We start from the raw sequence: 15,088 nt of genomic DNA, 5'->3' as shown, positions 1-15,088 counted from the left end.
AGAACTTTGAATAATAAAGAATGATGCAGATGGAGATAAGGGGACTGCTGTTGAATGGGTAGGGAAGGGCCAGTGATGTCTGAGTGGCGTGTGTAGAATTGGGGAGCCTGTTGAGACATTAGAGCCAAAGCCCCTGTGACTGTGTGATGTGTCCATAGTTGAACTATGTCAAAGGCATCTGATCTGAATGAAAAACAGTCATTGAACACATGTATTGCATTGTCTGTTCTCTGCAGCAATTTTTTTATTTTATTGGACTACAGGTACTGTCTCTAGTTAAGTTATTATTCATTTCAGCTTTCAGCGCAATGGTCATTTCAGTTGTGGCCTACACCCTGAGCTTCTATGCAAAATAGGGGGGAGATGACAGTACCCTACATGGTGATGTGTCTGTTACAAATATACAATACCTAAGTATTCCACGGGCCTGTAGCTGATAGGATAGCCTTGTTCAAGCTTCAGGTAAATTTACCTGTCACACTGTTCGTGGACCAGTGTCCTGTCAGATTTGAATATATGGTCAAGTTTGGTTTGCATGAAGTCTGAATTTGCATGATATTTGACAGCTTCTTAAGCTTAAGGGGGGACTAAACACAAGCCCAGGTTGCGTCACAATAATCTGTCTTTTGAKTAAATCCAGCACTATAAAGAAAAGTTTGTCTTATGACCTTATTTTTTACCCAGTTTCATTTGCATGTTTGTGTCCTGCCAAACTGGAATTAAAGTTCAAACAAGTCTTCTTTAAAACGAGCTCACATGTTTGAAAACAAGTCTTGTATTCAAAGCTCACACATGCTTTCAGAATGAAATGCCTTGTAAATCTTTGAATGGAATGGCCTAGCACGTGTATTAAAATCTTGTTATTGTAGCTTTCCCCAACCGCCCCATCATATAGACAGAAACATGATGAGCTGGAAAAACAAACAAACCTGTGTTATGCTGTTTCCAGCACTCGGATGGCTTTATCATCATTGCACGTGACTATAGGGACAGATGCTACATCCCAAATGACACCCTATTCCCTATATAGTGCACTACTTTTGACCAAAGCACTATGTGTCSTGTTTAAAAGTAAAGCACTATATAGGAAATAGTGTGCCATTTGGGACGCAGTCAGAGACCTGTCCAGTATAAGATTGTTTGTTGTCGTCACATTATTACCCTGGAAAGTGTTATGTGGATTATTATCTCTTAAATGGATTTCCATTTTATCTTTTGAAAGAGTTTGCTCAGTTTGTTTTTGTAGGACACAGCACACTTATGAAAAAGTAGTSTTTGTATTCCCATTCCCAACATATGAAAAATAAGTTAACGTTACAACTGACATTTGGTTACTATTTAGGCCTGCTTTCAAATGCCTGCCATCTTTTATACTTTTCTTTTTCTAACAACTGACCTTTTGACATATGACATTTTCAACATTAAGGTCTGGAGTTTGTCATATTAATCATTTAGAGGAATAAGCATTTATCGTCGAGAAATCGTTACTATCCTCGTGTGTTAGTGGCCCCTCCATGACGCTGAAGTCGAGGGAATAATCAGGAAACATCCCAAGTGTCCCGTTAGCTCTTTTTTATTTTTGAGTGGAATGTTTGCATAGCTGTCCTTGCAGGAACTCTGCTGCTGCATGGAGGACAGTTTCCCAAGCCATGAACATGTGTGACTTCCTGTTCCTGTGCAGTGCTGTGGGTCTGAGCCCTGGTCTGATGCTCTTTATGTAAGAGGCCTTGTGATGGTGCTCTAATTCTGGTCCCCGTTCACCACACTTATCAGCTGTGATGTCAACGTAGGTTGGGAGTCTAATTCGGGCTGTGCACTGCCTGGGTATGAGGGCATACCTAACTCCCACACTTTTGGGACTGAACTTATTCAAGGCTACAGCTCCAGAGCGTCTCAGAGAAACTTTCCCCTCTTTTTGTCTCTCTCTCTTCAACAGCTTGCCAGACTGACTTGTATTGTGTAACATGTTAACAGTACAACTGAATCTTTCTTTATGTAGCGAAAGGAGCCACATTGTTCTGATGACGTTAAGTGCATAGTAAAACAGAGACTTGGGAACGTCAGTGATCTCATTCCCCTCATGTTAAATACTCATAGTATAAACTTTTTGTCTTAACCTTGGCAGCACATCATTTTGGACTCATGTTGCTGCGGCAAGATGAAGTACATGTACAGTAAGGCCTGGGAACACTCATGATGTTCTGCCAGATGGTCCAATGGGAATTGTACTGATCTGGTACTTGGTTGTGATTCTAACAAAGTGGATTTTCCACAAGGTGGATTTTTGACTACTAGGTAAAATCTATCTTTATCAACACTGGATTGATTTGACTAAAAGCATAGGTCTCATTATGTGCTCCATGTTTCATATTGAGTATTCATATGATTGTATGCCAACTCCCAAAATTGCCATGCTTACAGAAAGGCACACATACTGTAGAAGCCAGGCTAGGCAGTCATCTCTTTGGCACTTTTTTAGTTTGTCAAACCCCTACGTCATGAATAACGTGACAGAGGTGTAAGAGTGATGTACACCGTGCTCCTCTACCCCACCCCTTGTCTGTGTCAGTGTTTATGATGTTGTTTGGCTATTGCCAAAGTGCTGAACAGTCCTTCCAGGGCTGAAGGGAGAGAGCGTGGTGTGTGACGCTCATACCAGCCCTTCGCTTGGCTGGCAGCTGGGTGACCTGGTGCATTCCCCTATACAGCAAGCCAGTCAGGCAGTCCCAGGAGTGTTAGGAGTGGGCAGTCAGTCAGGTGATAGCTAGCACTGGAGCTAAGACAGCTGCACAAGGCTCCACTTACTCCCTGTCTGTCCCTCTGTCCCCTCCTGCCTGCCTGGGCCTTGAGCTGTCCTTCGTCTGCGTGTCTGCTAATATTTATCAGGGCCGAAACCACGACACAGAAACACACGCATGTACAGCCAGGGAGAGGGACTATGATCCTCGGCCGCGAGGTCCAATGGGAATTGTACTGATCTGGTCCTTGGTTTTGATTCTAATGAGGTGGATTTCCCACAAGGTACGGTAGGGACTCTGACACCAGCAGACAGTCAGTTTGGACTACTAGGTAAACTATCGCTGCCTCTTTATCAACACTGAGCTGATTTGATTTTGAAAAGGATATCTCCAGCGGAGACAGATGGACTGTGTGTCTGTTTACTTCCTTACTGGGAAAGGAGGTGGGGTGTGTCACTATGAGCTCACACTGTGATCGTCTGCTATTCTCAGGGACTGATATTTTGTTTCATCAGGAACAGTTGAGACTTTCAAATGGTACAGTATAAGCAGAATACCACATTGTATTTTAGTGAAATAGTTTTCGTAGTAGTATGGTCAAATGTTGTAGTGCTTGATGTTTATCTTTTAGGTACACCAGTGGGGACATGTTAGGGTTCCGTCATAATTTAAGTATTTAATGGGGCAGTGCTGTCAGAAGTGATTTCCTGTTTATTTATTGGTATTTCCACACTATGAGGTCGAAATTATACTCTGAAATTGTGAAAATTATGATAATGCCATTTTAGTGTAAGGAATTTTGTCTGGAATTTCAGCCTGTTCAGGTGGGATGGAGTTTTTGGTCCAGAGCATAACATTACAATTTGATCTGATTATTCTGACCAATGACAAGTCATCTTTTATTTGCGTATGTGTCCTCCTACTTTGAAGTGGTAAGGGGGTAGGCTCTCTAGAGTGTTGACGAACCGATCTGCCAATCAGGGCTGTGTATGTAAATATATTTAAATGTGTATCAACTCGCCAACATGATCAGACTGAACATTTCAATGGCAAAGGGAGGCTCAGGGAAATAAATGCTGAAAATACATTTGGAGTTATTTTCAATAAAAAATACATACAGTGATTTATTAGATACACAGTGATGATTTAAAAAATACTGCATGGGGGCTTTAATGACAAAAGCTCTATGTCCAAAATCATTGAGGTGTCATTGACTCTTTGGGTGGTGGGAAAGTGAGTGGTGACATTTGAGTGGTTCTCTTTGCTCCATGTGGTTTGTGTGATTTTCCCAGTGGACAATCCTGAAACCCAATCCTGTTGCTGCTAATTAGACAGCTTTCTCTCTGCAAGCAATTTCCCACAGGCCAGCGGTGTTTTGTTTCATTAGCTGAAACTGAGCTTGGGTAAGGGTTTATCCAACAGTACTGGAATCTTTCACAGATCCCTTTAAATCCCATTAGCTACTTAAAGTAACGATTCACCCATTTTGAATGTTGTATTGTTTTTGTGCATCTCTGGGCGATGTTCTATCACTTCCCTGGGTAATTTCATGTTTTCATGTGTTTCTCAGCTATTGCCGTTCAAGCAGGCAGAAATTTGGCCGGTATGACGTAGCATTGCGATAAAGCCACGCTCACTAAACTGGAAGTTAATAGGAAAATTACTTTTAGATCGTGAAAACGTCTATCATACATGTCAGATTTCAATACTGACCGATGTCATAACGCGGGAGGTTGTCTCCTCTCAAATGAGCCATTTGATAATATTTTTGCAATGTCGAGAAATGTGTAATTTAATAGATGGTCTAACACATTTCTCCTATTTGTCTACCTCTTCAGTCCAGGGTGCATTACATGCAGTGGAGGCTGCTGAGGGGAGGACGGCTCATAATAATGGCTGGAACGGAGCCAATGGAAGGGCATCAAACTATAGCTGTGTTCGAATACTCATACTAACCATACTATTTGTGATGTAAAATTGAGTATATAGTATGTACTGTATACTGAACTCATTAAATGTACAGTAGCCCTTGTCCAGCTATCCAGTTAGCTAAACACTCATTCAAATAACTCCGTGAGAAGCAGGGTGCCGTTTTGTATTTTTACTTGAATCACATTGTGAAACCTCAACAAACACAAAAGTACATGTTTTCACTTACAGTAGAATAGAGCACAGAATGTTTTCCACAATAACTGAACTAAATGTATGAAAATAGGAGTAAGAGTACTCAATCTAGAGCCAAATATAAAGTTACTAGAATGCAACTGTATGCTTGATATTGCTCAGCTAGGTGTCCCTAGGGAGAACTTGCACATCTTACACATTGCTTCACTTCTGAACTGCTTCTTGTCACATGACACAAACAYGTAAATTCTACACTGCTGCACTTAAACTGCCACTAAGGGTGCTAAACATCTAACAGGTCCAGAACACTCCCCTCCTGGGGTCTTTAACGATCCCACATAAACCTAACTCTGATCACTGGGGTCTTCCGAAGAAAGAAGGAGAACCACTTATGAAATAGGCAGAGAGAAGACTTTAATAGTTCCCTCCTTGACAACTCTCACGTTGACTTTCCTCACCATCCCATCCCGGCTGGGAAGGGTCTTCACAACGATGGCCATAGGCCATTAATTTCTTTTAGCCTGACTGTCCTTCATTAAGACAACATCTCCTTCTTTAAGATCTGGCCTCTTGTCCTGCCACTTGCGTCGTCTCTGCAGCGTGCAGAGATACTCCCTCCGCCACCTGTTCCAAAAGGTGTCCGCTAGACTTTGTACCTGCTTCCACTCTTGCTTGTAGAGTTCAACTTCCCCGAACTTGCCTGGTGGAGAAGGGGGGACGCCAGTCTTCTGGGTCAAGAGCATAGCTAGAGTGAGGATGAGGGGTGATTCCGGGTCTGAAGATACTGGGATGAGAGGCCTGGCATTCATCACTGCAGTGACCTCGGCCATCAGTGTTGTCAGGACTTCATGTGTAAGGCGGGAAGATCCACATTGGAGGAGCATGCAGTCGAGGAAACGACGTGCAATGCCAATCATCCGCTTCCATGCACCACCCATATGGGATGAGTGAGGTGGGTGAACACCCAGATACATTTCTGTTCTTGGAGATACAGTTGAAGTTGGAAGTTTACATACACCTTAGCCAAATACATTTAAACTCAGTTTTTCACAATTCCTTACATTTAATCCTGGTAAAAAAATCCTGTCTTAGGTCAGTTGGGATCACCACTTTATTTTAAGAATGTGAAATGTCAGAATAATAGTAGAGATTTATTTGAGCTTTTATTTCTTTCATCACATTCCCAGTGGGTCAGAAGTTTACATGCATGGTAGCATTGCCTTTAAATTGTATAACTTGGGTCAAATGTTTTGGGTAGCCTTCCACAAGCTTCCCACAATAAGTTGGGTGAATTTTGGCCCATTCCTCCTGACGGAGCTGGTGTAACTGAGTCAGCTTTGTAGGCCTCCTTGCTCACACACACTTTTTCAGTTCTGCCCACACAAAGTTCTATAGGATTGAGGWCAGGGCTTTGTGATGACCACTCCAATACCTTGACTTTGTTGTCCTTAAGCCATTTTGCCACAACTTTGGAAGTATGCTTGGGGTCATTGTTCATTTGGAAGACCCATTTGCGACCAAGCTTTAACTTCCTGACTGATGTCTTGAGATGTTGCTTCAATATGTCCACAATTTTCCATCCTCATGATGCCATCTATTTTGTGAAGTGCACCAGTCACTCCTGCAACAAAGCACCCCCACAACATGATGCTGCCACCCCCGTGCTTCACGGTTGGGATGATGTTCTTCGGCTTGCAAGCCTCCCCCATTTTCCTCCAAACATAATGATGGTCATTATGGCCAAACAGTCCTATTTTTGTTTCATCAGACCAGAGGACATTTATCCAAAAAGTACGATCTTTGTCCCCATGTGCAGTTGCAAACCGTAGTCTGGCTTTATTTATGGCAGTTTTGGAGCAGGCCGAGAGAAGACTTTCATAGTTCCCTCCTTGACGACTCTCACATTGACTTTCCTCACCACTCACTGAGCGGCCTTTCCGGTTATGTCGATATAGGACTCGTTTTACTGTGGATATAGATACTTTTGTACCTGTTTCCTCCAGCATCTTCACAAGGTCCTTTGCTGTTGTTCTGGGATTGATTTGCACTTTTCGCACCACAATACGTTCATCTCAAGGAGACAGAACGCGTCTCCTTCCTGAGGGGTATGACGGCTGCGTGGTCCCATGGTGTTTATGCTTGCGTACTATTGTTTGTACAGATGAACGTGGTACCTTCAGGCATTTGGAAATTGCTACCAAGGATAAACCAGACTTGTGGAGGTCTACAAATTGGCTGATTTCTTTTGATTTTCCCATGATGTCAAGCAAAAAGGCACTGAGTTTGAAGGTAGGCTTTGAAATACATCCACAGGTACACCTCCAATTGACTCAAATGTTGTCAGTTAGCCTATCAGAAGCTTCTAAAGCCATGACATAATTTTCTGGAATTTTCCAAGCTGTTTAAAGGCACAGTCAACTTAGTGTATGTTAACTTCTGACCCACTGGAATTGTAATACAGTGAGTTATAAGTGAAATAATCTGTCTATAAACAATTGTTGGAAAAATTACTTGTGTAATGCACAAAGTAGATGTCCTAACCGACTTGCCAAAACTATAGTTTGTTAACAAGAAATTTGTGGAGTGTTTGAAAAACGAGTTTTAATGACTCCAACCAAAGTGTATTTAAACTTCCGACCTCAACTGTACCTCTCCACGCTTTCTGAACTGGAGCTTGATCCATCCATCCTCAGGTCTCGGCAAGCACCAACAAAGTTTGTAACACAATCTGAACGTATCTGCTTTGCTATGCCTCTGATTGAGGAGAATCTTCTCAGGACGTTTATGAAGCTGGAAGCACTTAGTGATTCAATTACTTCTATGTGTACAGCTTTTGTGCACATGCACGAGAATATCACCGCCCACCTTTTGCTATTGGCGTGCCCTCCTCTGGTGCGGCGTGAGACCACCTCCCATGGGCCGAAAACGTCCGCGCCTACTTAGGTGAAAGGTGGTGCTACCTGTAGCCGCTCAGCTGGCAGTTCTGCCATCTGCTGGTGTTCTGTCTTCCCGCGGAGCTTCTTGCACGTGACACACTTGAAGAGTGCACCGCTGATATCTCTTAGCTCCAACCAACCAGAATCCATCTGCTTGTATGGCACCCTCTGTGAAATATCTCCCTTGATGCTTCACGGCCTCATGGAGGTGACGCACAAGCAAGGTTGCCAGCTGGTGACGAACTAGAATGATGATGTGGTTGCCATCGTTTGTTCCTAATTAAGATTGCTAGATTCGGCCTCCAACTCTGAGCAGTCCGTCACGATCAATGATGGGATGCAGACTTCGTAGACTGCTGTCAGGTAGGAAAACTGCGTTCTGCTGCTATGCACCTAAATTCCTCTGCATAACACTCGTCTTGGACACTCTATCACAGGACTTTGGCTCTTTCTAGCTCTTCTTCAGTGCGATTCTTCAGACAGATATGCCATCCATGGCAGCTGCTCTCTTGTGCAGTCTGAGAGAAGATCTAAGCTATGTGGATTAAGCGTGCTACTGTCCTTATGAGACTGTTCCATTTGGAGAAATGCTCAAAGCGTTTGGAGCTCAGCACTGAAAACACACACAGTTCTCTTTGAGGAAGTGTTTGCGGTCTTCCAGGGACTTCTCTCTGAAACCTCTACACTTATTTAACGGATTAAACTTGTTGTGGATCGGGCAGTGCTTATTCAAATCCACTCGTTTTTTCTGATCCCCCGTGTTCTTTGTTGAAGATACTTGTGTATTGTGGACAGATAATGTCTTCCCGTGTCTGTCTTGCTTGTCTCTTCTGACGGGTGCCGCATGGGAGGAAAAGAGGTTGAAGCTGGGGTCTGTCCTGACTTTGGCTTCTCTACGGATGAAGTTGGTGAACACCCAGAATGGAGGGAAGGTGACGTTGTTTTCTAGCTTGAATTTTGACCTGTATGATGTCCACTTTTCCTGCAGGCCATATGGGAGCTTCTCTACAATAGGGCTTACCCCTCTGGATGTGTCCAGGTACAATAGGCAAGGTAAGTAGCCATCTTGCTTTGCAGCTTTGAGCTCCAATGGTAGATCTCTAAGGTCAGAGTCTCTGGGGTTCTTTATTTGCCACCTTGGGGATGTTCTCCAACTTGGCAAAGAGAGCCCTTTCAATGGCTTAGGGTGAACCATAGTTTTCCTCAAGTCTCTTCCAGAGCATCATCAGCACAGCTGGCGGATGTCTGGCATGGACTGCCTTTATCCTACGTGCCTGCTCGGAAGACTCTGCGCCAAGCCATTTGATGAGCAGGTCAAGCTCTTCTCCTGCTGAAAGGCCTAGCTCTGATGTGGTATTACGGAATGATGCTTTCCAAGCCCAATAGTTCTCAGGTTCATCATCGAATGTGGTTAACCCTGTGGGGACCAACTGGCTGCGGGCAAGGTACTTGGCAAGGTCATAGGTGGTGGGGCTTAGGCCATGTTCACCTTGAGTAGAGGCTCTGCAGGGGTTCCCATGGGAACAAGTAGGAAACTGCTGGTGACTTTCTTCTTTTATCACCCCATTCCTCTGGTTGTTGGCCTTACTCGGGCTGGCGAGGGTCGTATGACCTGCTGTAGTTTGTTCATCTGTGTGTGTTTGGTTGGTGGCACATTGCATGTTACCTGATGTAACTGTGCCAGCAGAGTCACATGGTTCTTTGTCCCTCACTCTGTTGAACTGCTGACTTGAACTAAGGCTAGCGTGTATCACATAGTCCAAGGTGCGCTGGAGGCATTTCTGACGTGGGACTGGGGGTGAGAACCTGCCGGCCAAACCAATATCTACTTCCTGTTAAGCTGCCTCCAGTATTTCTGCTTCAGCTAGAGCAGCATCTTTCTTTTTCTCTTCCTGCAGGGCATCCAAGGTAGCTTCGAGGCGGGCCTTCTTAACCTTAATGGCTATCTCTCTCTTCACATAAGTTGCTTGGGCTGCTTCTGCTTTGGCTCTCGCTTTGGCGACCACTATACTAGCCCTTGAACTGGCTGACGACCTCGGACTGACTGATTTTGTAAGAGCGAGAACTTATAGACTGCATCGAATGCTCCATGTTTCTCTTTAATGTTTTCGGGTTGCTGCGTAGCATTTTCCTTACTACTTTCTGCCATGATGATGTGAGGTAAGTGTGGCATGTAGGGTGAAGACTTAAGCTGGCGTTGTCGTGATGGCTTGCTCTGCGCCGAGATGACAGCCTGTTAACTCTTTAATCCTTGCTGCTGCACTTGGAGGTTCCTCTCTTACGGGTAGCCGTGCTTGTCTTTTCACTATACTGCACTCGCTAAATGTACAGTAGCCCTTATCCAGTTAGCTAAACACTCATTCAAATAATTCTGAGAAGCAGGGTGCCGTTTTGGAAGTTTACTTGAATCACATTGTAACTGCAACAAACACAAAAGATTTTGCTTCACTTCTGAAAACTGCTTCCTGTCACATGACACAAACGGGTAAATGCTACACAATGCTAAACTGCCACTAGGGGGTGCTAAACAACTAACAGGTCCAGAACTGTATGCTTATTGGTCATAGTATTGATATAGTTAGTATGCCATAAGTTCCCGGATGTTGTACTACATTCGCCAAAATACGAAGTATACAAGTATACACTATTTCTGTGCTTTTAGGCCCCATAATGCCATTCTTCAGAAAATGGGCATGGCTTCACATCTTTTTCAGATTTTAAGAAAATGGTGGAAAATATGCAGCTGAAGTCCAACAAGAGTGGATACAAATTCATTGCTTTAACTAATTATGACAAATGTTAAGAAAATGTTGAGCAATAGCTAGCCAAAGTTAGCCAGTTAGCGTGACTGCCGTTGTAAGGTCAGAATGCTCAAATCAACCCTACTAATTTACAAACTGACAATCTGACAACACTCTGAATTTACGAACGCCCAGAGTACACTCTGGCACTCCAGATTTTGAATTTAAGAACACACTCAAAGTCATAAAATGTCTAGCTAGTAATTTGTTATGCTAACAAGGTAGCAAGAAGTTGCATAGCAACAGCATCAACTTTCGATAGACAGGGGACGCACTATTACGCTCAACTTAAAGGATATCGTTCGTTTACAGTGTGGAAACCGCTTGTTTCTAGCCCAAACCGTTAAAAAATTGTGTCCCATAATTCCGGCGCTAGGTATTTTATTTTACTTCTATTGCGCATTGGCGCTGGAGCTGTTTGCATCTCCATTGGTGGGCCACATTTTACATTTATAAACCATGTTGTGAGCCTTTCTAAAACTACTCGCAGGCCTTTAACACCTTCTTCCATCATATTACCTCATTAGGCTAGCTAGCAACCTGGTAAATTGACCAGTATATCCAAACATTTGGGGGCACAGAAATAATGGAAAAGGGATAGCTTCTTCAGGAGATCAATGATCACACACAAACTTGAAAATTGTACACTGTCCATTTAAGAATGTCAATGTAGTACATCTCAATAGGAAACAGTGCTTTTTACACAATGTAGAAACCTAATATTCCACAAATTACTTCGTAATTTCAAGAACAGGTATTTGTATCAACATTTTAGCTTTTCTTTTTCTTTTTTCTTTTAGCAAGGAGTCACCATTGAAACCAGTGTCTCTTTTTCAAGAGAGTCCTGCATATACAATTTTATAACAAAAAAATCGAATACAATGTAAAATACAGCACGACACAAATTGCACAGACAAACATAAATGAATCAAATCAACTTTTATTGGTCACATACACATATTTAGCAGATGTTATTGCGGGTGTTACAAAATGCTTGTAAAATATAAAGTTAATTCCGGCTGTATGTAATAACACCAAAAACATTCTGGGCTAATGATTTAAGAAATAGCACACACAAGAAAACACTGCAACGTTGCTTAGAAGCAGAGCTGCCAAAACTGTCGGCACAATCTTTTCGTACAAAACACAATCGACTAACACACATTCTTCATTCAAATTCTTCTGTCCACCTTCTAAACTGTCCCAGGGACACTAAGGCCTCTGAGTACTGTTTTGGGGAGATTATTCCAAACATATAGAGCAGAAAAACTAAAGGCTGATTTACCTAACTCTGAAGACACTAAAGGTGTCTCAAGAGTTAACCAACTGTGTGAACTGGTTTGATAACTTGTAATCATGGACCCTTAATAATAAACCCTTTTATAATAAACAAATGCCTTTACAGGGTTACATATTAGTTTCTAGGGCACAACATGTGCTTCAAAAGTAGCTAGAATTAATATAGGCTGTATCTCAATCAGTTWAAAAAATATATATTTTCTGGTGCTCCTAACTTTTTWAAAGTGTTACCAACAATTTTTATTTTRTATTTTRTATTTTTAGATCCCTGGTAGTAGTAGTAATACAGTGGTAGTATGTGTAGTAACAGAAATAGTAGTAAGGAATAACAGTGCATTTCTGTTCATTCACCAAACCTGATGGTTTTTGGAAGAAACTGTACCCCTCTGTTGGAAAGGATGTTGTGTGTGTGTCTGATTCCATTGTTGTCAAAAGTAATCAATCACGATGACGTACTGAGATTTATTGAATGATGAAGCCAGTCCACTTGCATTGAGATTACGCTGAGAGCAGAGTCGTGAGCAGCAGTTGTGTGTTGACTTGTGAATGTAGCATCTAAGGTCAAGCATTTTAACAGGAGCGAGTGGCGTGAGGAATGGAGGCATATGTCCGTCCCAGCCTGACAGACGCCACAGTGTTTGCAGTACAGCGAGGCAAGCCGGCACAGCCCACATAGCGCCATTTAAAGGGAGATGCCAGTTGCTTGTCTGGATAGCTTGTCTGAAGCACATTTGGGCACAGCAAGTTTGGATGTCTTACAGCCCTTGTGTGAGGGCCTGATATACCCCGGCTCTGGCTGCCATAAACAACTGATTTGTGTTATCAATGGTGTTGTTGGTACTACAAATACTGCCTTCAAACCAAGGCTTCATATACTGCTTTGTCTGTTTTAGTTCATATTAGATTAGCTTTTTTTAAACTATAGCCTAGGCAATATGCAATGTTATAGTATTGTCTGCCCATAAACTAAGACCTTGTGCAATTGGCAGTATGTGGTTTGAAATGAGGATGATAAACTAGAGATAGGATGAGTCAGACAATGGAATAGATTACTCTCACTCAGTAAAATAGTAGAGAAGCAGCGCAATGTCCAATCCATGTCAGTATATACTTTGTCATTAGCTGCTCCATAAACACAATAGGAAAACAACTCTGCAAACAGAGAGGGGTCGCAGCCAGTATTCGGGTTGTTCCACCAATTCGATGCCTTTTGAGAAGTGTAACTTGGACATAGAACTTTTAATTTCAACTAATTTGAACATTCTGTCATAGAATTAAACTTCATTAAAAAACGAATTTTCCCATCTCGACATTAAATTGCTATAGTAATTGCTGCCAAATAAAGTAATAGAGTTGACCTTAACAGGGTTGACGTGTTCATCTTAAATTAGCCATAAGACCCCTTGTAACAGAGGGAATGGAAGCTTGTTGTGTGCAACAGGGAGGGGGCATAAGCCGCCCCCCTCTTTTACGCTGCTGCTACTCTCTGTTATTATCCATGCATAGTCACTAACTCTACCTACATGTACACTACCATTAAAAAGTTTGGTGTCACTTAGAAATGTCCTTGTTTTTGAAAGAAAAGCACATTTCTGCCCATTAAAATAACATCAAATTGATCAGAAATACAGCGTAGACATTGTTAATGTTGTAAATGACTATTGTAGCTGGAAACGGCAGATTTTCTTATTCCATAAAAAAATACATATCTATATAGGTGTACAGAGCCCTATTATCAGCAACCATCACTCCTGTGTTCCAATGGCACGTTGTGTTAGCTAACAAAGACCTTCCTTCTGAAACTCGTCAGTCTACTCTTGTTCTTAGAAATTAATGCTATTCCATGTGAGAAATTGCCAAGAAACTGAAGATCTTGTACAACGCTGTGTACTACTCCCTTCACAGAATAGCGCAAACTGGCTCTAATCAGAATAGAAAGAGGAGTGGGACGCCCCGGTGCACAACTGAGCAGGAGGACAAGTACATTAGAGTGTCTAGTTTGAGAAACAGACGCCTCAAGTCCTCAACTGGCAGCTTCATTAAATAGTAACCTCCAAAACACTCAACGTCAACAGTGAAGAGGCGACTCCAGGATGCTGGCCTTCCTTTAAATTGATTTTTTTTTAATCGCCAGTCTATCTATGGGTAACAGAACACAGGCCTGGTGTCAAGAAGGGCAGCAAAGAAGCCACTTCTCTCCAGGAAAAACATCAGGGACAGACTGATATTCTGCAAAAGGTACAGGGATTGGACTGCTGAGGACTGGGGTAAAGTCATTTTCTCTGATGAATCCCCTTTCCGAAAAAAGCTTGTCCGGAGAAGACAAGGTGAGCGCTACCATCAGTCCTGTGTCATGCCAACAGTAAAGCATCCTGAGACCATTCATGTGTGGGGTTGCTTCTCAGCCAAGGGAGTGGGCTCACTCACAATTTTGCCTAAGAACACAGCCATGAATAAAGAATGGTACCAACACATCCTCCGAGAGCAACTTCTCCCAACCATCCAGGAACAGTTTGGTGACGAACAATGCCTTTTCCAGCATGATGGAGCACCTTGCCATYAGGCAAAAGTGATAACTAAGTGGCTCGGGGAACAAAACATTGATATTTTGGGTCCATGGCCAGGAAACTCCCCAGACCCCATCCCATTTYAGATTTTGTGGTCAATCTTCAAGAGGCGGGTGGACAAACAAAAACCCACAAATTCTGACAAACTCCAAGTGTTGATTATCCAAGAATGGGCTGCCACCAGTCAGGACGTGGCCCAGAAGTTAATTGACAGCATGCCAAAACCTTTGGTCACGACTGTATATGTAGTTTTTATTATACATAAATGTTTGTACAGAAATGGTATTCTTAATCTAAACACTAATCCTATTTCAGAGCACACGGTAAGTTTCAAATGACACCAAAACTATATTTTTAAAGCAACTACAGACTCATTGTTGTAGTGTCTGAAAGCAGGCCAAATTGTCACATCTCCCAACTTGAATTAGTTATTTCTCAATAATTATCTTGGATACAGATTTCAAAGTTATGCCAAACCTCCTTCCCCCAAATGGTCTTTCTATGGATTTCATTTCAGGAAGATCCAAAACATCATAATTATCCTTGGGCCAATCTTGTGTGGAATGGCCCAGCTCCTATATTGTAGGTCAACCTTCCTCGGCCTCCCTCCATGGTCACCCCCT

At 42.6% G+C, this 15,088-nt stretch overlaps 1 protein-coding gene across 6 annotated transcripts in view; it reads left to right on the top strand.

Annotated features, from left to right (window-relative positions):
* LOC111979276 (high affinity 3',5'-cyclic-AMP phosphodiesterase 7A) overlaps positions 1-15,088 on the top strand; it is a 33,021-nt gene that overhangs the window by 5,434 nt on the left and 12,499 nt on the right. For 2 of the 6 annotated variants that reach the window (XM_024009703.2, XM_024009702.2), the window contains exon 1: positions 2,750-3,021. The exons of the other annotated variants lie outside the window; for them this stretch is intronic. In XM_024009703.2, coding sequence (XP_023865471.1) covers positions 2,962-3,021 — 60 coding nt within the window. In that variant the 5' untranslated portion in view covers positions 2,750-2,961. Of the gene's footprint in view, positions 1-2,749; positions 3,022-15,088 lie in introns of those variants that run through there. 6 annotated transcript variants of the gene reach the window in all.

Source organism: Salvelinus sp. IW2-2015, linkage group LG19 (genome assembly GCF_002910315.2).
Source record: "Salvelinus sp. IW2-2015 linkage group LG19, ASM291031v2, whole genome shotgun sequence".
Classification (NCBI taxonomy): Eukaryota; Metazoa; Chordata; class Actinopteri; order Salmoniformes; family Salmonidae; genus Salvelinus; species Salvelinus sp. IW2-2015.
Note: the sequence above shows the minus strand (reverse complement) of the source record. Positions and strands in the feature narration are given on the sequence as shown.